The following is a 26038-nucleotide window of genomic DNA, read 5'->3' as shown; positions in this document are numbered from 1 at the left end:
TGCACTTAAGCTAGTCTTCAATTCAAGTGTTCTAAAATTTAATTCAAATTATACCATCCGCCCTGATGGGATTCAAACCCATGTTCACTACAGCATTAGCCTAGGCCTCTAGATGACTAGTGCAGTAACTATGTCACATCTAGATATACAAGACCACTGTCACCCCAACTTCTCTTGGCTTGCAATTGTAAGGTCATAACCAAATCCAATGATGCTGCAGGGAATTAAAAGTTTCTAAAGGCTTTTGGAGAAAAAAAATTGCTAAGTAAAAGGTAGCAAACTGTTTGGTTTGTTCTGTTCAAATACAATTTTATACAAGGCAATATGTATTGCAATCTCTTCTCTCTGGTGTGAACATTCCAGCCTCCGCATTTGGCTGCATACCAATAATGACAACAGAGAAACTAAATTGATGCAAAAATAACTAAAGCAAGCAGCTGCTGCTATCCCGAATACAAAAGGCATCTTGCATTCCCTGCATGACCTCTCGATTTGGTGTCACTGCTAGGGAGCTTGTGTAACATGACTGTTCTAGTCAAACAATTAAATAGCACTAAATACTTCCAAATCCAATGCCATAAAAAGAACTGCATTTTCACATGGATGGTCAGAGGCAAACAAAATCCTAACGGAACATATTTAGAAATGATGTTACATGGTAGTTCATCCATTTGGGAATATCTGGAAAAAAAAAACAAAGGTAACATCCGACAACACACTAACCAAACTAGCTGAATCTTTGCAATTCAGCACTAGCCTGATTACACTTTGCAGGAAAGTATGCCATGAGGCTCCACTCAATAGCCCCTCCTCGGCTTCTTGCCCTTGCAAACACCATTCACCACTGATTCGCTGACTGATAAAAATATACAAGTTGATTGAAAACATCCATCCTGTATCCCGCTCCACGATGACCTGTTCAGTCCATCTCTTGCCTACCTCCCTTTTCATGCTCTATTTGCATGAACATTCCTGAGTTACGTCTATCAGGTGACATTTTTTGCATCAAGGAAGGAGTTGCTAACAAGCTCCTCCTGACAAACCCCATTTGTTGACAGACAGGCTTTGAACTACTGCTGTAAGAGCAGTCCCTACTAAACAGGCTCAGACCAAACCTGAGCCACTGTGCAGCCAATTTCCACCAGATGCCTCAATTCAAACCCTTAATATACATGTGGAGAGACCCAAACAATGCTCTACGGTATTGAGTGTCCCCTTCACAGAATAAACAATGGACTTAGCAAGTGAGGACGATTTCATTTTGATCGGGGAATTTGCGTTTGCTCAATAAATAATGATTAGTCAGCAAGAACTGTAAGACAAACTTCTTGAGACACCTGCTAGGATTTCAATCTAAAACGAGAGCAATTTGACATTTTGAAGATTCAACAAATCGTTCTCTTGCTCTTGTTAGGGCATTTTGCAACAGGGAGAAACTAATTCCAGTGGCAGGAGAGATGATCACCACAGGAGACAGATTTAAGGAAAAGCAGCAAGGGGAAAATGAGAATCAAAAACTCTGTAATACTACGTATTACGATACATGAAGGGGGGGGGGGGGGAATGGAGGTAAAAACATTTAATAGTAACTTGCAAAAGCGAATTAAATAAAACTTTAAAGGTTACATTTGCAGGGACACAGGGAAACAACAGAGCAAGTGAGATTAATTGGACAGCTCTTGTTCACTAACTCTTCAAAGACTTTTAATTAAAAGCCTCACCTCTAACAGCTGAATCTTAGTTTCTTTCTCATGCAGCTGGTTTTTCAGGGCTTGAACCTCAGGAGCAGTTGTTGGAGTTTGTTTCGGGTCGAGGGTCTGAATTACCTGGGAGAAAAAAGGAAAATAAAAAAAACATTTTGAAGAAGCCAGTCAAACATCAGCACTGGAAAATGTTCAAAACGTCACGGTCAGTCTCACTTGTGGAATTTCAGCCACCCTTACCCTGGGTTAATCTGAATCCACCCAAAGTTAATTGAAAAAATCTTAGGGAACAGAACAGATGCTAAAACTTTTATCCAACTTAACTTTATTGCTTTGTCTCTCAAACCATAGGGACAGTAACACTGTAGGCTAGCTAGAAATATTCATATTTACTGAAATCTTTTTATTTTAAAACTGGTTTTGATCTGAAAACTATACTTGTTTATTCCTATGAATTATAGGATGACACACAGCAGTGTTCAAAAGACTTACCGTTCTTGCCTTCTCCAGATACCTCTTGTATCTTTCTTCCATGGCCTTCATGTCTTCATCTTTTTTCTTCAAAACTTCTTGAAGTTCGTCAATCTTTCGGGCGGCTATAAAGTTAGTTTAAAAACAAAAAGAACTGTACTTGAAAATGTTTATGTTCAGGGTCCAATGATGCATTTCATAGTAAATAAGTCTTCTGAACATTTTCTGATTTTCCAAATATTGCTGCAATTGGTGGTTAATCATGTTTCATATTTCAAGGGTGTTAAATACACAATGTATCCACTTACACTTTTCTCTCCCACTTCCAAAGTTATCCACTAAGCTAATTTTTAAAAACAAAAAAACTCAAGGGAGGTGGATGCCAATGGCAAGGACAGCATTTGTTGCCCTTGAACTGAATGGTTTGCGAGGTCATTTAAGACAATCACATTGCTGTGGGTCTGGAGTCACAATACAACCAGATCAAGCAAGGATGTCAATCTCTCTTACTGGAGGTCATTTGTGAATCAGTTGAGTGTTTACAGAATACATGGTCACCATTACAGAACATTAGCTTTTAACTCCACAGTTCGGAACTGAAACTAAATTTAACTGACTGCTGCAGTGAGAATTTGAACCCATGTCCCATTAGCCTGGGTCTCTGGATTACAAGCTCAGTATCATTAAGACTACCGTCTTGCCATATATGGATACTTTGGTTCAATTTCTCTTTGAAGCATACATACTTCACACAGGGTTCAGCTGGGTAGGTGCAGATGGACCAGAATTGTGCAAATGGTTCACCTGGTCAATACGAGTCTGCAATCAGGGACAGTCCCAGGATAAAGTTTAAGACAGATAAAGAAAAATTTCTTCACTCGGAAGATTGTGAATTTTTGGAATTCTCCCCCAAAAGGATTGTGGAGGTTGTCATTTATTAGATAGATTTCTAGATATGACAGATAGTGCAGGAAAATGGTGTTCAGGTCAATGATCAGTGATGATTTAGTTGAATAAGGAAGTGGCTTGATGAGCTGAATGTTCTATTCCTGCCCATTTCCCTACAGTTTTATAATAAAAATGACACCAACTGATGCAGCTTCAATCCCTGTACACTTTGAAGTAGCTTATGGAAGCCCTCACTCCTGACCTTATCCCACACTTGCAGAATGAAGGTTTGGTCTGAGCCTGTTTAGTAGGTGAAAATGTGTTGCTGGAACAGCGCAGCAGGTCAGGCAGCATCCAGGGAACAGGAGAATCGACGTTTCGGGCATAAGCCCTTCTTCAGGAATGAGGAAAGTGTGTCCAGCAGGCTAAGATTATAGGTAGGGAGGAAGGACTTGGGGGAGGGGCGTCGGAAATGCGATAGGTGGAGGGAGGTCAAGGTGAGGGTGATAGGTCAGAGTGGGGTGGGGGCGAAGAGGTCAGGAAGAAGATTGCAGGTTAGGAAGGCGGTGCTGAGTTCGATGGATTTGACTGAGACAAGGTGGGGGGAGGGGAAATGAGGAAACTGGTGAAATCAGAGTTCATCCCTTGTGGTTGGAGGGTTCCTAGGCGGAAGATGAGGCGCTCTTCCTCCAACCGTCGTGTTGTTGTGGTTTGGCGATGGAGGAGTCCAAAGACCTGCATATCCTTGGTGGAGTGGGAGGGGGAGTTGAAGTGTTGAGCCACAGGGTGGTTGGGTTGGTTGGTCCGGGTGTCCCAGAGGTGTTCTCTGAAACGCTCCACAAGTAGGCGGCCTGTCTCCCCAATATAGAGGAGGCCACATCGGGTGCAGCGGATGCAATAGATGATGTGTGTGGAGGTGCAGGTGAATTTGTGGCGGATATGGAAGTTTCCTTTGGGGCCTTGGAGGAAGCGAGGGGGGAGGTGTAGGCGCAAGTCTTGCACCTCCTGCGGTTGCAGGGGAAGGTACCGGGAGTGGAGGTTGGGTTGGTGGGGGGGGTGTGGATCTGACGAGGGAGTCACGGAGGGAGCGGTCTTTACGGAACGCTGATAGGGGAGGGGAGGGAAATATATCCCTGGTGGTGGGGTCCTTTTGGAGGTGGCGGAAATGACGGCAGATGATACGCTGTACATGGAGATTGGTGGGGTGGTAGGTGAGGCCCAGTGGGGTTCTGTCCTGGTGGCGGTTGGAGGGGCAGGGCTCAAGGGCGGAGTTTAGTAGGGACTGCTCTGACAGCAGAATGATGCCCCTCAAGCTATAATGTAATCAATGATTTCCTTTCAATGAGGAAAGATGACTCTAGTCCATATGGACTATGATTAATTACTTAGTACCAGCCTTCATTCCAGAGACCGTCAAGAGCATGACTTGAAAAGATGACTGTCTACTTAAATCCTAATCTAACAACACAGCCACAATGGAATGAGGATGCGTAATTTAGACTGATACTTAAGTCACTATACTGGCACAGTAGTAACCTGTCAGAGGTTAAATGGACTCTCTTTTGGATCCACTACATAATTTGAAGAGAAGCAGATATTCTCCTGCGTGATTTGGCCAGAGCCATCTCTAAGGTGGTGCATAGTTTGGGGGCAAATCACATTGTGTAGGACCCATCTCCCCCATGGTTCTTCACCTTAGCTTCAAGTTCCTCCCAATTGTCTTAGCACAGAGTGGTTGCCCCAAGTCGTCCTAACTTAGGAACTGTTCTGGTACTGGCCAACATTGCTCCCATAATTAAAACCTTCAAACCAAACAAGAAACCTGCTCACTCAACCCTTGCTGTATGTAGATTGCAGTTAGTGTAAAACACATGACAGTAAACTCATTCCAAAGTCTAAGTGTGCAAAGTGCATCAATATGTTTTAATGCGCTGAGGAGATTCACTAGTATGGATAATTTGCATTTCTTACCCAAAAGTCTTACCACATCCAACACTTACTGTGGCTATCAACAGTTGGCTCCAGATCATCAATGTACTCTCTCTTTTTCTGTAGCTCTGTGTGGGCTTCATGAAGCTTCTCTCTGTAGTAACATGAAATGACTCAATATGGGCTTGCATCACCTTTCTGCACAAGTTAGGCACATAATGAAAGGTGGAAGAAATCATCAAACTGAGCATTAAAGAGACAATTTTAATAATGTATGCAAGCAGAGGAAAAAGGCCCCAATTTCAGAACTACTTGAGGCAGCTTCAACCGGCCATTTCATTGTTGCCCCAGAGGTGATCATCTTATTTCAAAGAGGACAAGTAGACAATAGGGGAAAATTCTAAAACAACACAAATTGCTGGAAAAGCTCAACAGATCTGGTAGCATCCGTGGAGAGAAATCAGAGTTAACACTGAGTGACCCTCCCTCAGAACTCGACCCAAAACCTTGAGTTCTGAGGAAGGGTCACTTGACCTGAAACGTTAACTGATTTCTCTCCACAGATGCTGCCAGGTTTGAGCAGGTTTTTTGAGCTTTTCCAGCAATTTTTCTTTTTGTTTCTGATTTATAGCATCTGCAGTTCTTTTGATTTCTGTTTAGGGGGAGATTCTTAGGGGGAAGTTTGCCTTAGACTGTTTAAGGACTCACTATTAATCAGCATCACCTGGTGTGAAGAGCAGCCAAGAACCATTGGCGAAGCAGAATAAAGTCTCCCGGATTGTGTTAAATATTAGCACCGATGTTAATGGACAAAATCATCAGTCTAAACAACATAATCACTTTATGATTATCTACACTACACTACTTCAGTCTGGGGAGATGAGAGGAGGTCTAAACTGTACTTGCATTGCACATCACTGTCAGGGGTGTTTGGTTGTTAAAGTCCATTGAGACAAAGGCAAATCAAAACTTACGTCAATGCAGAGATAATAAAGCTTCTCTGCCTTCCAAATACGCAATACGACGGAGGCTTTGCAGTTATAAAGTGCACTACAATACTAGCAAAGGTTTACAAAACAGTTCCTAAATGGCAGGGCAAGATTTAAGAGCACATCAAAAATAATATGTATTTGTTTTTAAGGAACATCGATTTTTTTACGGTTTCAACTGGATGACTGCAGACATTTTGGGGAAACTATCATTTTCTAAATTCATCTGTGAGGGCAAACTTGCGATGAAGACTCTTTTTTTACTTACAAGTGTTCATCCAGCTTCCGTTTCAGAAGATTAGACTACAAGGAGAAAACAAAAAGAAGGAGATACAGTTGAGTATATTCCAGAGCAAAAACATACAATTGCCTCCTCTTCAATGATCCACTGAAATAATTCTCACTTCTACATGAATTATTCACATGGGGAGAGAAATGAAAGCATAGTTAAGTACAAAATCAGAAAAATAGTTGATCATCTATATGGACTCCTTGTCCGAAAGCACAACTCTTTCACTTGCCCATCAAGTTATAGTATCCCTTTTAACAATGGTTTAAATCTGAGTTCAGTACTTATTCAAATACCACTATCCAATCAGACCGCAGATACAGCTAGTTTGCAGTTTCTGGAAAATCTATAACACAATAACGGACAGATAAAATAGTTACCCTACAATCGCTCTTCAACTTCACAACCTCCACTCTGTTGTCAATAAGGGTTTTTTTTTTAACCTCTCCTCTAATTCATTCACAAAACTCTGGAACTTCTTACTTCCCTCAGCCTTGGCCATTCTTGTATAGATACTTTGTACAAAGTCTTGTACAAAACTTACAATACAAATTTAATCTCTCAGTACCACTATTTCTTCTCTTCTCTTTGCACACAAACGTTTGACATCCTGTGCTACAGGGCCTTGGATTTTCACCTTGGTTTTCAAATTCAACAGATGTGGAAAAACACATCATTGACTGAACAGTGGTTATGGAGATACCTAAAGTGGTAAGGAGGATTCAAAAGTCACTTAATGCTTTGTTAAGCTGTACCTATGTACTGATATCTTAAGGTGCCTCAAAAGGCAGCATTCACATCAGAAGAGGAGACAAAGACCTAAAACGAAAGAAAAATGATCCATAATATTGGAAAGGTAGCTTCAACACAACAAATGCTTAGATTTTCAGGAAATATCATTAAAGCCTCAAAGTGGATTTGAAATCTCTGGTTGTGGGGGTAAAGGGAACATTACTTGCTGCTAGATGCAAGTCAACATTTAGGACAAATGATAATGTTATCTTCACATTATGCCTGGAGTACACCCCTTATATAGAGTGTTAGTCAGGCACTTGTCAGGAGTGTGGGCAAATTAAATTTTTGTTATTCTAAAGAAAACTAGTAATCTTATAAAAACAGAAACGGTTTTCCTTCAGATTTCCAGCATCTGCCTTTTGGTTAAAACCATTCAAATTCAGTTCATTACATTCAAAGTATTATTCTACTCAAAGTAGACTTGCACTCAAACTGCGGCCTTTGTAAGCAAAAATGGGACCTCTTGGAAGATTTGCAGATTTCTGCATGCTGTGAATTATTATGTTTTTTTAAAATCAGTTGTGGTTTAACAATTAATCATTTTCTGGAATTTAAACACTGTTTAAGCGTGAGCAACAGATAGTCTTTGCAGATGTTTGCTGCTGCTATACAAAACCTGAGTTAGACCACACCTACAGTGCTACGAGCAGATCTGGACATTACATCTTAGGAAGGGTGTTGTGGCCCTGGAGGGAGTTCAAAGCAGGTTTACAAGGATGATACCTGGACTTCAGGGGTTAAGTTACGAGGAGTGGTTAGACAAATTAGGTCTTTATTGTCTAGCATTTAGAAGGCTAATGGGTGATCCAATCGAGGTCTAGAGGATATTAATAGGGAAACACAGGGTAGATTAGGATAAACTATTTCCACTGACTGAAGATTCTAGAACCAGGGAATATTGTCCAAAATTGGGCTGGGCATTCATGAAGATATTAGAAAGCATTTCTACATGCAAAAGTAGTGGAGGTTTGTTAATTTGATGTTAAATTTAAATCTGAGATAGACAAACTTTTGTTCTGCAAGAGATATGGGCTCAAGGCAGGTATATGGAGTTAGGCCACAGATCAGACATGACCTTATTGAATAGCAGAGCAGACTCGGGAATTGCATGGCCTATTCCTGTTCCTATTGGGAAATTCTCGGAAGTCTGTCAATATTAACATGAACCTGTCCTTATCCACACATATAAGTACAAGCACACATACATACACATAAAACCTAGAAGATTAATGCTGTACTTTGCCAAGGATGCAGTCCACTGAAATGTAGCTGGCACAAAACAGCCAAAACTCCAGTAGCTCATGAAGGCACTTTCTGAAGTTTGAGATAGTTAGAACTGCAGATGTTGGAGATCAGAGTGGATAAAGGTGGAGCTGGATAAAGAACAGCAAGTCAAATAGCATCAGAGGAGGACGACAGTCGACGTTTCATGGTGGAACGTTTCATCAGTCCTGATGAAATGTTGTGACTTGAAACGTCAATTCCCCTCCTTCTCTGATGCTGCTTGACATGCTGTGCTTTATCCAGATCCACTCTTTATCCACTATCACCTATTCAAGGGCCATTATGGATGGGTAATAAATACTCCATTGGACAGCAGTTCTATATTCTTTCACATCAGTTAAAATAAGAAAAGTTACACGATTGAAATCAAGGACTATGCTCAGCTTTTCCAGATTACAAAAGTGGCTGCTTTTCAATTTGGCTATAAACTGCTCTGGAATGTCCTCATGTGGAGATAGGCAGTACCCAGATTCAAGTTTTTGGTAGCAGGTGTCGACCTTATCTGATTTGACTTATCGGTACAAGCAAAGGAAATCTTAAGTCCATTCATAGGAATTGAAATTCCTGCCACAAAAGGAATTTCCACATCAAAATATCACTGCCTATACAGCACTTTCTGAATATGGATGTAGGTTTGCTCGCTGAGCTGGAAGGTTCACTTCCAGACATTTCATCACCCTACTAGGTAACATCTTCAATGGACCTCTGGGCAAAGTACTGCGATAATTCCTGCTTTCTATTTATATGTTTGGGTTTCTTTGGGTTGGTGATGTCATTTCCTCTGGTGACAGCATTTCCTGTTCGTTTTCTCAGGGGGTGGTAGATGGGGTCTAATGTGAGATACGCACAATAATTCCTGGAAGCATGGCATTCCAACCAGGACTCTATCAACAAACACATCAAGTTAGACCCAATCTATCACCCCCTGAGAAAAAAAACAGGAAATGACATCACCAATCCAAAGAAACCCAAACATATAAATAGAAAGTAGGAATTATCAGCAGTGCTTCACACCTGGAGGCCCACTGAAGATGTTACTTAGTACGATGATGAAACATTTGGATATGAACCTTCCAGCTCAGCAAACAAACCTTTGTCCAGAACCTCAACCTGAACTACAAATCTTCTCAAAACTTGCTACTTTCTGAACATGCAATTGTGACCTCCTATTCCCCCATAAATCCATTCCTAACTCTATGTAATCCACTTTATAGCCAATTGTTTTACTTCGTATTATTCAGCTCGACATTTTGGATCATTTTTCGAAACTCCAAAACTTTGTTCTAAGCCTGGATACCAATTTTAACAAATTCTAAATTTGATATAGCTGTAATCCTCTCTCCCAGCTCGGTCCTTCTGTAATCCGTTGAAGGTTCTCTGCTCTATGGGAATGAAGCCCTGAATTTGAAGAACATACTTTGTTATATATCCTTATTGGTGTAAAGTCCATGACAATCCAGCAAGTTCAGAAATCCTAAACAAATACAAAGCATGCCAAACCTTTGATGGAGACTTTACTTAACGTGAAGGACTAGTGAAAGAGCTAGGTGATGATTTTACAACCATAATAACCAGGAATGAATATTGTCTACAGCATTTAACCCTTTGAAAAGTTTCAGATATCACACACCTGTACTGAGAAAATTATTCTCCATAAACTTTTAATTGGGAGCATTGTTGAGAGTTAAGTAAAAAGTCCTTGGAATTGATCATTCTATAATTCTATACAAACAGCTTAGTTCCATGGCATGACCTTATATCCAGTTACTGATAATTGGGACATGGGAATGTACAATAAAGGGAAAATTTACTGTGGGCCACTGGCCAATGCTAGTAACATCAAGCCTGTGATGTAAAAATCCATAGATTGCAGCAGCAGGTAGTGGTGGTGGTGTAACGTTCATTGTTTTAAGCTCCTACTAAAGGATCGGTCAAGAATCAGAAAGACAACATACAGGGTGGACAATGAGGTATGTGAAACAAATTTCTAACATTACCCAAACAAATACAGGAGCTCAAGGAATATCAGTTTTATAATCTGTTAACGTTGTCAAGTCATCTTCAGCAAGAAAGAAATTGAGCTCTGCATTCATCTTAGTAGGAAAATAACCTTCAGTCTTCAAAGGGTTAAAACCATGCCCAAACCATAAATCAAGGGAAAAAGAATTAGCACTTTAAATGTGAACATTGAACCTTGGAAGATTTCAAAATTAAATGGTGATTCAGCATCAGCAAGCAAAAAATTTGCTCGGTGTTTAAATAGTGCATCAGGCCAAACAGTCCATACAATTTTTCCAGTGATTTGTGTTTTTGATGTACACTAATTCTGGATGAATGTCTAATGCTGATATACTTACAATGGCCTATTGCAGATGATAACACAAAAGGGAAAAGAAAGAAATACATTAGACATATACAAACTAAAGATATTCCACATTAATCAGTGCCACATTGTACCCGTTACCCTCTCATTAACAAAGATATGTGTTTGAAACTTTTGACTTGGCTGCCCAGTGAATGCAAGAACTGAAATTGATCTGTATGAAAATTACACATTTTGGTCTTCAATCTTAGATTTCTCTCTCCCTTTGACTCCATGAATGATTCAGATTCCTTTCAAATTAATCCTTCTTCTCTATCACTGTAATCTCCTCCGGCCCATAACGCTCCTGACCTACTGAACATATCTGATTTCAATTACTCCACCACCAATGGCCTAGCCTTTAGCTGTCAGGGGCCTCAGCTTTGGAATTCCAATTTTCAATTTTATCTCCCGCCTCTATTATTTTCAGCAAGTTTTCAGCTACTATCCGAGGAGCAGGAAAATTGATGTTTCGGGCAAAAGCCCTTCATCATGGTGAAGGGCTTTTGCCCGAAATGTTGATTTTCCTGCTCCTCGGATGCTGCCTGACCTGCTGTGCTTTTCCAGCATCACTCTAATCTTGACTCTGATCTCCAGCATCTGTAGTCCTCACTTTCGCCTTTCAGCTACTATCAACTAATGTATTCGGTTGTCAAATTTTGCTTCATAACTTGGGAGATTTTATTAGGTTAAATGTGCTGTGTTAGTATGTGCTTTTGTTTGTTACAAAAGATTTTTATGTGTAGAATGGAGGAAGATAATATTTCAAAGCGCATATTTTCTTCTTTATATTTGTACAAACATCACCAGCAAACTTCTCCAACAACATGCTCCAGCTGCAATCATAGAAGGGAAAATCTGACTGGCTTCAGCATCTTGGCTTTATTTCAAATCCCATCTAGCTCCACAGGCAAAATTAATGCTAATGATGTGGGCCCTTGAAAAGCAGATCAGGCTAAACTTCACTACAGACATGACACAAACAGGAGGATGGGATTGGACGCGGGGGATGGAACAAGCGACAGCAAGACAGACATACACAGATGAAGGGCAGGGCACTGCGTTAAGAGATTTCAGGCTTCACCCGACACTGTTTGCCTCCCATATTTCAAAAGCACAAAGTATGCTCATTTTCTTCATTAAAAGGTCACCTGATCCATTTTGTTCTTTCCTGAAGACTAGGTTAGATAATTATCCAGCATTTGTACTCACATCTTCAGCCTTGCTTCCCTGCTCCTGTAAAGCCCTTTGGAGTTGTTCCACTTGTGACCGTAACTCAGTGATCTGTTGTTGATTCAACCTAGAGCACATTGGTTACAAGGGTTAAAAATGCACTCTTTAGCAAGTTGCCCAAAATGTTTGTGTTGACGGCCCTTGCTTTTGAGAAAAATAATTTCAAAATTCCATTCCTAAAAATGCCAAAAATCTGAGTGATCAGCAGAGGGGAGTTTTGCTTCAGAAGGTAAGAGTGAGACTAAGGACAACAAGACTATCAAACCTGCATCTGTACTAATTGCATGTATACTGAAGTGTCAAGGACCTCGAGGGATTTAATGTGTCTCAAGTGATGATACCAACAAATCTTGCTGATCACGGTGGCTCAGTGGTTAGCACTGCTGCCTCACAGCACCAGGGTCCAAGGTTCAGTTCCAGCCTCAGGTGACCGTCTGTGTGAAGTTTGCACATTCTCCCCATGTCTGCGTGGGTTTTCTCCGGGTGCTCCGGTTTCCCCCCGCCCCACAGTCCAAAGATGTGCAGGTCAGGTGAATTGGCCATGCTAAATTGCCCATAGAGTTAGGTGCATTAGTCAGAGGGAAATAGGTCTGGGTGGGTTACTCTTCAGAGGGTCGGTGTGGACTGGTTGGACCGAAGGGCCTGTTTCCACACTGTCGGGAATCTAATCTAATCTTCAATGCAAGGATAGCCCATTCCAAACCTCCAGCTTCACAAAGTTCAAACAGGGCAAACAAGTAAAGAAGAAACAAGAGAACGGAGCTGCCAGAGTTTTTGGGATTGCACGACAAAAGGCTGAGGGGTTATACCCTGGTGCCTAATTTAGATTCGTGAGTCTCTGATGTTGGAAGGGTAAGTTGTAATGCAGCATTAAGAAATACTTAAAAGAGAGAGCCAGATGATACATCATCTGTACACAGCAGCTTCTTACATTCTCTTATCTTTCACATGCCCCTCAAAACAAAGACGATTCAACTGTAACAAGGAATTGCCATTTAGTCAAATTATTTGTGTTCGACATTCAGATTAAGCCTGGATCATGCTGAACTTCCGTAGGGCAAAATCATTCACATGGACACGTACATTTATATTTGATACTTAAACAGGTGTGTGTATATATGTGCACACTACTAATTACTCCAGTGGGATTTTCAGATTTCCACAGAGATCTCTTTGTGCAATGACATTCAGTTTTCTTGGGGATACTGAGGAAATGTGGAGTTTATTTGCTGCAACACAAAATCCTGCAAACCACAGGGCTCAATTCTCCACAGCATGAAACAACACTATTCAAATACGTGCTTGCATAACTCTTGCAAAGACACACTAACAGGGACGTTACTGTCTTATGGCTGTAACTCCTCCACCCAACCCATCAACGTTTTCCTATTCGCTACTAACCGGTTTTCATTCTCCAGCTTGTGTTTGCTCCTGTTGGCATCATCTAGCATACTCTGGAACTCTGTTAACCGGTTGTTGTACGTCTCCTCTTGTTGTACACGTAGCAGCTTATTCTCACTTTGCAGCTGTATGATCTTTTCCCTGAAAGCATTACAGGCCACACATCGTTATCGACAAGCTAAGTACTCAGGTGACTCTTCTGGAAATTAAGAGCCCAACAGTTTGAGTTCTTTTAAAAAGAACAAACGTGTATTTATATCACAGCCTTCACGTCATCAAGTTGGCCTACTGTGCTTTGTAACTGCAGGTTGGAATCGCCTACGGGGAGTGGGTATGCATCACAGAGGAGCCAAGCGAAGAGTAGGGGGGTTAGAAGAGGTCTCTCAGTTGGCAACCCCTGCACCATGTTCATGTGCTCAATCAGGCACTGATGCTTATGATTGAGCCTCCCCACCCACAGCTGACAAGCAGCTGCACTCACTGTGCATCCAGAATGCCACGTCAGCGAGCTCTTTTGCAGATGGGTTAATCACAGCAGCAGTGGGCTGAGGCCTTAAAGTGGTCCTTAATTTGTAACTGAAGGGTGTCCACTGGCAGCAGGACAGGAAGATTAACTATGGCTTGCCCGTAACTTAGTTCCAGTGGAGATGGAAAAGTGATAGAAATTGACTAAGTCATCACCCCGCCTAATTAAGTGGCCTTCTTGCCTCCTGCTTTGCTGCTTCCAGGGGTACAAGACTCCACCCAGAGGATCTGACAGTGTAAACGGATTTCATTTGACCCATCATGCCTGTACTAGCTCTTCAAAAGATATGTGCAAATAATCCTACTCCTTGTTATTTTGCTTGCAAAATTCTGATCCCAGTGCACCATTTGGGAATTGTGCTTCTATAGCATCTTGTCATTGCCTTCCAACAAGTAAAGTGCTTTATTTTTCCTCACTCTTATATAATACTCACTGTTTCTCAGCACAGTCATCCCTGTACAGAGGACCCCACAAAATGTAAATAAATAAATCGTTTCAGCGATATCGATAAATGCCAAGATGGGGGTGTGAGGTGAGGAATACCCTCTCACTTCCAACAGCATCAGGTTAGCCTGCAAAATATTTCTGAGGTGTTATCATTTGCAGTGGAAGGTCCATTTTGTGACCTCTGGGGGTTGGGTCAATCAGGAAAATAAGAAGGCAGAGGAAAGGAAAGCCAAACCACATTTGCAGAGTACAGACTAAACTGTGACTGAAACCAGGTCTTGAAACCAGTGATGAGTTGTGCTCCTGCAACAGCTAATGTTAACTGCTGAATCACTTATGCAACTTACTAAAAAAACAACATACAAACTAATTTTGTTTTCCATACAAAATCACATCATTGCTATTTTGTCCTGAATCAAAAAGTGAAAATAGATTTGCACTTCTGCAACTTCAGATTTTTAAAACTATGTTTGCATTCGAGTGAAAGCTAGTTGCATATAGCAATTTCTATTTAAAACTCAATTATGTTCACTGACCACATCAAAGGCATTAATTTCTCATGGCATACACCACACCAGATACTATTATTGCATTTCGCACTCAGTACTGTACCACAGTTAAGTGAGCATATTTTATAAAAATCAAAAGAACTGCAGATGCTATTCTGAGGAAGGGTCACCGGTCCCAAAACATCAACTCTGATTACTCTTCACAGATGCTGCCAGACCTGCTGAGGTTTTGAGAATATTTCATGTCAGTTTGGGTAACAAAGTGTATTTCAAGGTATTTGATGGATGTGTTGCTCTTTACGATCCATCTCCAGTACCTCAGTAAAGAAGTAGAGAAGAGCATGCAACATCAGATCATTGAAATGATCAACTAGAGGAAGTTCAAACAAGTCTAGCAGAATACACTGGAATAAAAGCAAAATGCTATGGACGCCAGAGATCTGAAATAAAAACAGGAAGGCGAAGCTTTGGAACTTCTTTTTCTCTTAAAAGGAAGTGCCACATTGGACTCGAAAGGTAAACTCTTTTTTCCCTTTCTGCAGCATGTCATGTCAGACCAGTTGAGTTTTTTTAGCACTTCCTCCTTTTATTTCAGAATACACTGGAAATTTGTTTCAAGTGAACACATGTGCAGAGGTAACCTCTTTACTTGGAGTGTGAGGTAATGTTCTTTGTAAAATTTTAATGTGTGTTGCAGCTCATTCAATGCAGTGGTATCTTCACAATCTAAGGCCTGTGCATGGCCTTTCACACTGCTGTGTAAGTGTGTTGCTAACTGGCTACACTGGCGTGAGGTCCACTGCACCATTCACAACAGCATATTGCCAAATGGTGAAATTGACATTGACATGGGTGCTAAATATTAAATAAACCAGTAGAGATGTGAACACCGCCATAAGAAACTGTGCACAGACAAGGATGGGTTATAGAGGTAGCAAACACAGACTTACTGTAAACAAAAACAGAAATTGCTGGAAACTCTCAGCAAATATGAAGAAGGATCACTGAACCCGAAACATTAACTCTGCTTTCCCTCTTCAAGTGCTGCCAGACCTGCTGAGTCTTTTTTCCAGCAATTTCTGTTTTCTTATCTGATTTCCAGTATCCACAATTTTTTTTTTGTTACGGACTTACTGGAGCTCTGCAGGCACCATCTCAGCTGCAAGGTTCCCTACTGACAGATCTTGATCAAGGGCTGTATCTGAACCTAAACAAAAACACACAGATCAAAGAAGTTATATGCAATGCACAAATATCATAGCCTTAGGTATAGATATTTCCTCACATTACAGTGTGTAGGACCAGTGATATCAAAAATCACATTACTGTATTGCTACATAGTGCTCTTGGCTGTTTAAATACGGTCATACTTTCCGAAAGCAAGGGCAATCTATACGATGTGTGTTTTAATTGAGTCTTTGGTTTGAGAAGCAACAATGACTGTAAAGATTATAGGAAACAGAAAGTAGGAACAGTAGTGTGAACAGAAAGGAATAATTTTTTGAAACTAAAGTAGTAAATGCACAAGGCACAAGGGAAATAAAAGGTTTCATTGATACCAAAGTAAAGTAATTACCAGAAAACACAATTTTGGAGAGATAATATGTTCTGATGAGTACACATTTAATAGGAAACATTTACCTCACTTTAGAGGAAATTTAGATTAGATTACTTACAATGTGGAAACAGGCCCTTCGGACCATCAAGTCCACACCGCCCCGCCGAAGTGCAACCCACCCATATCCCAACATTTACCCCTTACCTAACACTATGGGCAATTTAGCATGGCCAATTCACCTGACCTGCACATCTTTGGACTGTGGGAGGAAATCGGAGCACCCGGAGGAAACCCACGCAGACACGGGGAGAACGTGCAAACTCCACACAGTCAGTCGCCTGAGTCGGGAATTGAACCCGGGTCTCTAGCGCTGTGAGGCAGCAGTGCTAACCACTGTGCCACCGTGTCGCCCATTGGACTATAGGAAACAGCATGAAATAAAATGAATGAAGGTCTAAGATTCCTGAGGAAAAAGGTGGCTTTTCTGGTTTGCACTTGACGTTCCATTCTTACTGAGTGCGGCTGGTTGCTCTTTTTTTTAAAATGGACTATGCTTCTAATCCAATGAGATTGTACACTATACAACACAATAACAGGCTATTTGGCATACCCCAAGCCTGCGCCAATTCCTAATCCTTATTGTCTTTACGTGGGTCCTATCCAACTATTTGTCTCCGTATGTGTGATACACAAGAAATACCTTAAATGCTGCTAGCATGCCTGCCTCCACCACCTTCACTGGCAGTGTATTCCAGACAACCACCACTCTCTGTGTGAAACATTTTTCCCACACTTCTCCCATAAACTATCCCCCCCTCAACCTGGACCTGTGCCCTCTTTTGGCTGACTTTTCCATCTTGGGAAAAAGCTTCTGACTATCCACCCTATCTATGCCTCTCATAATTTTGTAGGCATCCATTATGTTGCCCCTCACTCTCCACCTTTCCAGTGAAAACAATCCTTTCCTCATAACTAAAACCCTTCACACCAGGCAACATCCCGGTAAACTTTCCCTGCATCCTCTCCAAAGCATCCACATCCTTCTGGTAGTGTGGTGACCAGAACTGCATGCAATATTCCAAATGTGGCCTAATTAAAGTTTTATACAGGAGCATCATAACTTGCCAACTCTTACATTTGATGCCCCAGCCAATGAAGGCCAGTGTGTTGTATGCCTTCTTGACTACTTTATCCACCTGTGTTGCAACTTTCAGGGATATGTGGACCTGTATGCCCAGGCCTGTCTATGTCAACACTCCTAAGGATGCTGTCATTTACTGAATGATTTGCAGCTGAACAGCTGATCTTCCAAAATGCATCACCTTGCATTTTTTCGGATTAAACTCCATCTGCCATTTCTCTGCCCAAATCTGCAATCTATTTATATGCTACTGTACCCTTTGTCAATCCTCCTCACTATCTACAACTCCACCAATTTTAGTGTCATCCGCAAACTTACAAATCAGATCACCTACATTTTTCTCCAGATCATTTCTACATAAATCACGAACAAAGGTCCCAGCACTGATCCCTGCGGAACATCACTAGTTACTGATCTCCATTCTGTAAAGCACCCTTCCATCATTACTCGGTCTTCTGTGACCAAGCCAGTTCTGTATCCATCTAGCCAAATACAATTTCTTGACTCTATACAAAAAAAGTGTTCCAAATGCTAAACAGATTTTGACCCTTACAGTATAATGAGAAGCGTGGGGAGGTTTAAGTAATTTACAAGCATGTGGTCATCAATGACAAGGCCAACATCTGGGAGAAAGTGAGGACTGCAGATGCTGGAGATCAGAGCTGAAAATGTGTTGCTGGAAAAGCACAGCAAGTCAGGCAGCATCCAAGGAACAGGAGAATCGACGTTTTGGGCATGAGCCCGAAGAAGGGCTCATGCCTGAAACGTCGATTCTCCTGTTCCTTGGATGCTGCCTGACCTGCTGTGTTTTTCCAGCAACACATTTTCAGCCAAGGCCAACATCTGTCCTTAAATGTTCCCCAGGTGACAAGCCTCCTTCTTGAATGCAACAGAGTTGTTTTGGGCCATTGTAGCAGGAAATTAAGAGTCAATCACATATCTGTGGCACTATTTTCAAGCCCAGACCAAATGAAGCTGGCAAATTTACTTCTCTGAACAACACCAAAGAAACAATGTTCTGTAGTTATATTTTCATTATTACCAATACTAAATTTTTAATTGCAGATTTAACTAATTTGAAGTAAAATACCCAGATTTTAAATCTCTCCCTCAAGATCATTTACCTAGCTAACTGGATTAGTAGACCAGTAACAGAACCACATGCGTGCGCACAACACCAACAGGTTTACCTGCTTTGTTCAGGAACTTCTGCTGCACTTGTGCACACCTCAGCTCTTCGTTGTTTTCCCTGAGGGCATCTCGTTCTACTATCAGCCTCTGAAAAAAAAATTCAGTTAAAATCACTAAATGCAGAGTTTAACATTTTGCATTTGGACCACTGCTGTTTAATGGCATTTCAACATGAAATTTCTACAGTGTATTCGTTTCATGTTTGCAGCTATTTCTATAACACTAATGGTATGGGCAAGGCGGCAGTTTGGCTAACAAATTCCTTTGTCTTGCAAAGCTCTTCCTGAAAAGTCCAGTTTCCATTTAAGCTGGTGTTTCTGGTTGGATCCTCCTATTAACAAGTGGTTCCACAGCCAGTCTCTGTATTTGATCCTCTCCTTATTTGGAGGATGGAACCTAAAGACTGATAATGGAGGCAGAACTTTCTGAACCATAGCTATTCCAAATTCAAATGGTGAAATTAGCCAGTGGTGTTAAAACAAAATCTGCAAGTGCTACAGAGATGTTAATGAAAACATGTTAATGATATATAATCTTTTTACTTCTGAAGAACAGTCATGTTGGACTCGAAGCGTTAATTTTGTTTCTCTCTCCACAAGGTGCTGCCAGACCTGCTGAGTGTCTCCAGTACCTTTCAGTAGTGTCATTTCAAATTCCTCTTCAATGTCTCATTTTCAGCCCATCCTGACCTAATTTTCCTAATCATCTGCTTGTGGAAAAAGTGACTACTTTCATCATTGTTGTTGATGCGCCCAACAATTTACACAATCAGATTCAAATCTAAAATAAAAACAGGAAACGCTCAATATGTTCTGCAGATCAGGCAGCATCTTTGAAAAAAGAAACAGAGTTAATCTTTCAGGTCAAAATCATCCTAAAATGTTAAATTCAATTGTTCTCTCCACAGAAACTGCATGCCCTCAGCATTTTACCAAGATCCTGGTCTGAACACTTGAAATGCTGGTCCTTCTTTCACTCAGTCTGAAGGGCATATTTTGATTTCCATTGTGGCCTAGGTATAGTTTTGCTGTTCAGCATTTACCTCTTTTTCTTTCAGCAGCGCATCATGTTTCTCCTGTAAGTGCTTGAACTCAAACTGCCATTTCTCTGTTTTCATCGACTCTTCTGTCTGTTTGTTGTGAAGCTCGTGAACCTTCATAGTTACAGTGAGAAAGTTAAAAAAACAGGTCAGAGTTTTTAACTCCAGCTTGACAGGAAAGCAAGCTTAAACATGTCAAAAAGTTCAACAGAACTGCTGCAAAACAGTCACAGGCAGTTCCCAATATGGATGGGCCCACACATAATTTAACATCAAGATGGTTTCGGTCAAGTTACTTTGAGGTGATTATTGTGAAAAATGAAATTGCTGTTATTGTTCGGTTGGGAGAGATGGTGCTGGAGCAAGTTTGACATTGGCAGAATTTTCAATGGATTAAAGTGCGATAACAGCATGTTTCACATTACCTGTCTTTTGTAAGCCTCCAGCTGACTACGTACTGAGTTTGCTTTTTTCAACTCTTCCTCCAGGTCAAACGTCTTCTGCATATACACAGTGTTCCTCTCCTCCAGGAGTTTCACTTGTCGACGCAGGTCTCCCAAATCCTCAAGCTTCCTCTTGTAAGCCTCCACAGTAGCCTCCAGCTTACTGACTTTGTCCGAAGAATGCCTGTCAACAACATCTACAAAACTCTCATTTGTTCTGATTTCATCAGTATTTTTTAAAAACTCCGCTAAAGCCATTTGTATACTTGCAAATAGAAGCCCATTACATTAGCCAGGAAGTAGAAAGCATATGTTGCTGCAGCAATTTCACAATAACATATTACTTTCAAGTACAAATTAGGAGTCATAGAGATGTACAGCATGGAAACAGACCCTTCGGTCCAACTTGTCCATGCCGACCAGATATCCCAAACCAATCTAGTCCCACCTGCCAGCACTCGGCCCATATCCCTCCAAACCCTTCCTATTCATATACCCATCCAGATGCCTTTTATATGTTGCGATTGTACTAGCCTCCACCACTTCCTCTGGCAGCTCATTTCATACACCTACACTCTCTGTGTGAAAACGTTGCCCCTTAGGTCTCTTTTATATCTTTCCCTTCTCACCCTAAACCTATGCCCTCTAGTTCTGGACTCCCTGACCCCAGGGAAAAGACTTTGCCTATTTATCCTATCAGGTGAAACCTCCTCCCTTGTGTGGAAATTCATGGTACCATCCTCTGTGTGAAAAAGCTGCCCCTTAGGTTTCTTATATATCTTTTCCCTCTCATTCAGGACTCCCCTACCCCATGGAAAAGACTTTGTCTATTTATCCTATCCATGCTCCTTATGATTTTATAAACCTCTATAAGGTCACCCCTCCGACGCTCCAGCCTATTCAACCTCTCCCTACAACTCAAATTCTCCAACTCTGGCAACATCCCTGTAAATATTTTCTGAACCTTTTCAAGTTTCACAACATCTTTCTGATAGGAAGGAGACCAGAACTGAACGCAATATTCCAACAGTGGCCTAACCAATGTCCTGTACAGCCACAATGTGACCTCCCAAGGTAGTAGTTAAGTGCACCTCAAATTTTCCCAAGAAATGGTACAAGACAGAGTGCAACAGAGGGAGACAAAAATCATGAGGGTTTCAAAGTTGATAAATTGTTTGGGATGGAGAGAGAAAAAGCTTATTTCAAAATGCCTTGTGTATCACTTGAACATTCACAAGAGGATGTCTGGAACGTATATAGCACAAGAGCTTATATAGTATTTGTTAACTGAATGTTTCATCTTGCTGACTTGGAAAACTTTGGTTTTGAGTATTTAACAGTAACAGTAGGACTGGTGTGTTCATGAGCAAGTATTTTCCAAAAATCCATCCCTACTAAAATAATTGGTCTACCCCAAGAACTGAAGGTCACAAAGAAAAATAAAACACTGGTGAGGAACTGTGGGATAATGAGGGAACGAAGGCTTTAGGTTCATGAAGATGAACAAAAATAACTCTGACCATTAACAAACAAGCACATCAGCCACAACCCACTACTGTAACAATAGTCTGAACTGTTGTATCGAATGAACGGCCCTTCAGCTGGTATTCCTGCCAATTGCTGATTGCTACTCTGTAACACAAGCAATGAAGAACTAAGACACAACTTGACTCAAGTTGCAAGTACAAAATGTTGCTATCATGGAATTTAAGTTTGCAAATTAGCAACTAGGCGTTGTAAACTTACCTCAAAACATCCATTTCATCTTTGAGAGACTGGGACTCCTCAGCCAGGCTCGTGAGCTCATCATTTCTGCGCTGCAGATCATACATCTCCTTTTCCATCTCCTCACATCGAATACGAAAATCATCCTTCATTCCTTCCAATCTGGGAAAGGAACAGGAGGGATGTTTTTCTTAAGAAGAAAAAAAATGGGGTAGTAGGCTGGCATCTTGGATGTCCCTGTCCACCCAGAATTTCCCAATTTACAAGTACAAGGTCTGTGTTAGGTCAAACAGGAGAGCATTAAAATGGAAGGTGAGTGGAGAAGATTGTATCAGTTTTAATCAAAACTACTTTCCTTCTACAATCTTCCGATATCTCAAGGTATTTGGAGTTAATCAGATTTCCATGGAATACAAGCTCTTTAAAAAAAATGCAACTCTTGATCAGTTTGGCTGCAAGCCATGGTGTCCACTTACAAAGTAATTTCCTGCAGCTGATTTTGAAGTGCAATTTGTCTAAACATTCTCAAAGGCCAGGATTTGCTGATTTCCACCACCCCCTAGCTGCCTGCAATAATTTAATAGAATAAGGAGAGCTACCTGAAGTTTTCCTCCTGCAGCTGCTCCAACTGGCTCTGTAGTAAAAGGAGTTTTTTGTTGGTGACACTGGTGGATTCCTCAAAGGAATCAGAGCGGGTCATCCGTTCACGTAGCACTTTGTTCTCAGCCATCAAACTGTTCTTTTCATCCAGAAGAGTCGCAATCTGAGGGGAAAACTTGAAAGGGTCATGGCCTTGGAAGTGCGAAGAAGTGTGTGAGGAAAATCAGCGCAATCAGCAAAGGTTAGTGGGCTCATCTGCACCGCTCCAAACCACTTCGATAAAAGCCATTTGATAGTGATTGCCTCCTAGACCAGGAATAAACAGCTTGTTTTTTGCTTCCCACTAAGTTTGCTTTCAAAATGAAATGAACACGTGGCATTAGAAGTGCCTTTATGCACTGGTGGATTCTCAATCTGACATGCTTATCCACTTCTACAGAATGTGGTGTTCCTAAATTAAAGCTACAGCTGTAGTGTTATTATATTCCTGACAGTATTATAAATAAAGGTTGAAATCGGTTTCTCAGCATTCTCTTCTGTCTTCAGGCTCAACTACAAATAGAAAAGCATAACACAGTTAGATATCTCTACAAACATTCAAATTATAGTTGCTTTTTCAGTAGCAACAGATTACCTCCCTGTATCCAATGTTTCCCTTGGTATGTATAGTGAGGCTCAAGTTGAAACATCGTTTGTACAATGCTTTAAAAGGAACAGAACAACCACAGGCAATAACATACATGGCACATGACTGGAAACAGGAACATCAGGACAGTACTGTGATGACATTTTGTGGTTCATAAATATTAACTGCACTTAAGCAGCACTAAATCAAGTTAATCATGCACAGCCATTTTCAGGCAAATGACGAGTGTATGTCAGGTCTGACTCCTGCCAACTTCTTGGCTCCTTTAGAGCCAGGAAGGCAGATGAGCTGGGTAATACTCTTCTCCACAGCAGCTAACAACACTTCTGAATCATACACAACATCTTTCGTCATTGGTTAAGTTTTCTTTTTTAGTCTTCCTCTTCCTTACCCCAAGCTTTGCCTGAGATATGCTCCTTGACCAATGGCTGACAGACATGTCAGATGCACTGCTTCATGACTTTTGTTTTAATTGGGTGTAGGTATCCAAGACTGCCCATCCCAAGTGCATTTGAATTGAGAAACTTGCTGGACCGTTTCAGAAGGCAACTAACAGTCAACAATATGTGGAACTGTCCCTAGAGTACGGCAATGAGGGCCCATAGTGGGACTACAGACTGCTGGGAGGAATCAGATGTCAAGGTGGGAGTGATCTGGACAAATCACAAGCAGAAGGATGGCAGATTTCTTTCCTAAAAGAATATCAGTGAACCAGCTGGACTTACACAAAATTGTCCATCACCTTGGTAATGGATACCATGAAACTGCGTTTCAATTCCAGATTTATTAATTGAATTTAGATTTCATCAGCTGCTGTGACGGGATTTGAACTGGTGTTCCCAGAATTTTAAGTCTCTGGATTACTTGTCCAGTGACATTAGCACTACGTCACCATCTCATCCTAAGTATTGAACAAAGTCATAAGGACCAACTAAATATACTGGTGATGCCACATTACCCATTTCTAATGGAGTGATAGAAGGGGTGTTACAATTGTCTCAGTAACTCTTGAGCTGAGGAAGGAGAGGTGGGAACGTAAAAACTGAGGAACTTGGTCTTGAAATGACCAAGTTATGAAAGCTTTCACAAATGAAAAATTAGTTTCACCTTATTACACCCTCCTTGAAATGTAGGAGCTTCAAATTAACTTCATACATTGGAATTTTTTGCAGACAACTTATAACTCATGGCATTGCAACAGAACATTTAAGCCATTATGATGATAGCCATGCTAAGGGTAGCATTTAGGTTACACTGTTAATAGGAGTTGTGCTCATGCAGAACTTTGACTCCAAGTAGGTTAATATACTGCACAGCCATGTTGTTAAAACTATATTTTTTAAGAAGGGATCTACTGTTTTTAAAACCTTACCTGAACCTGGCTCCCTTAGAGAGTTTTTTGTCACTTATTCTTTAGCCCTTATGAAGCAAATGTATTAGACAAATTACTGAACTGAATAATTAAAATAAGATTGCATGGAATGGTGCATCGTACTTGTGATGCACACACAAATACTCAAAACTGAAACTGGTCTCTGCACTAGGATATTTTATCCAGTGGGTGGTTCAGGGTGATTTTGGAACCCAACTTATGGGCAGACTTTCATCTTAAAAGATACAGTACGTTGCATTGTCACAAAGATGCTCTCTCCCAACCCCACATACAAGAGGGGTATGATTGTAGAATAAGTATCACTTTTTAATAAAAAGGTAGTTCCCAAGTTCAGGATTGGACAATGTTGGACACTTGATGAGATCTGTATTTTCCCCAAAAGTACTGCCTTGAAAAGCCAAATGAATATGGTGCAAAAAAACTTGCTACAACACCAACAGTCCTAAGTTACCTTAAAAAAAACTGGATGCTTTTGTTTTTAAGCACCGTCACTGTGCAGATTTATGCCAAGAATCTCACATTGTTGTAGGGAAGACAGGGACATAGTTGGACTGATCATTAAAACCTTAATAGCGATCTCATGTTTTACCATGAGATGCACTGATGATTGGATGAAATAAAAAACACAGTTTGGCCCTTATGGGAAACTGGCCTACTGTCAAATCTTTGCAACATTGATTTAGGTGAATGTTATTTTCCCAAGATCACAAACCAGTTTCCGTCTTTTGGCAAATTTGCTGTATTATGTTCTTTGCAACCGTAAAGGTTTACACATACCAGACTGTAGGTACTAAAACCACCCTTATGTGGGCTCTGCCTGGAGGCAGGCTCTTGGATCATAGTTTTCTTGATACCTCTCTGCCCTATCTCAGCCTTCTCATTTCCCAATAAAAGAAGCTAAGAACATGGTGTGCTACAAACAAATTACCTGGGCTTGTTTTATTATTGCAAGTTTACATGTAAATGAACACAGATTTAAGACATGTGCTATTCTACTCTCTTCAACCCAGTGTTTTTTTTCTTGTTTCTTTTCTTGAAGATACATGTATAGCATAGCATTCCAGTAGACTACTCATCTTTTTGATGAAGTTAACTAAATTCGCTGTACTTAAACACCAAGGCCATTTGATGACAAAATTATCAGTGGAGCACACTATTTTAAAATCAATGTTACTATGTAATGGCTATGTTAGAAACTTTAAAATTAAGAAATTAGAAATCACCCCGCTTTAAATAGTTAAATAATCAGTTCAACTTTGGAACAGCATCATCATAGCCAGAACTCCAATATTGTTAGACGATCAATGACAATAGTGCATATGCAAAGGAGGCAATCCTACCACTTGGCATGCTTTTCCATCTCCAGAATTAATAAAAAAAGCAATTTCCACATCTTTCTACAGTTACATTAATTAGACCTGGCATAATCTTTAAGGGAAAATCAGTTCACAATTAACAGTAATCAAATTATTTTTG

At 40.8% G+C, this 26038-nt stretch overlaps 1 protein-coding gene across 1 annotated transcript in view; it reads right to left on the bottom strand.

Annotated features, from left to right (window-relative positions):
* The window catches only part of hook2 (hook microtubule-tethering protein 2), a 54415-nt gene that overhangs the window by 3848 nt on the left and 24529 nt on the right, over nt 1-26038 (bottom strand). Inside the window, exons 9-20 of the mRNA XM_087983293.1 lie at nt 22523-22686; nt 21945-22085; nt 20181-20382; nt 19759-19869; nt 18716-18803; nt 15961-16033; nt 13345-13485; nt 11923-12010; nt 6249-6283; nt 5063-5145; nt 2196-2299; nt 1722-1826 (exon numbers count right to left, since the gene is read on the bottom strand). Coding sequence (XP_087839419.1) covers nt 1722-1826; nt 2196-2299; nt 5063-5145; nt 6249-6283; nt 11923-12010; nt 13345-13485; nt 15961-16033; nt 18716-18803; nt 19759-19869; nt 20181-20382; nt 21945-22085; nt 22523-22686 — 1335 coding nt within the window. The remainder of the gene's footprint in view (nt 1-1721; nt 1827-2195; nt 2300-5062; nt 5146-6248; nt 6284-11922; nt 12011-13344; nt 13486-15960; nt 16034-18715; nt 18804-19758; nt 19870-20180; nt 20383-21944; nt 22086-22522; nt 22687-26038) is intronic.

The sequence above is a fragment of the Chiloscyllium plagiosum genome, unplaced genomic scaffold (genome assembly GCF_037043375.1).
Source record: "Chiloscyllium plagiosum isolate Xiang-an unplaced genomic scaffold, Cpla_swu_hap1 HiC_scaffold_45, whole genome shotgun sequence".
NCBI lineage: Eukaryota > Metazoa > Chordata > Chondrichthyes > Orectolobiformes > Hemiscylliidae > Chiloscyllium > Chiloscyllium plagiosum.
This window is presented reverse-complemented; position numbering and strand designations above follow the sequence as displayed.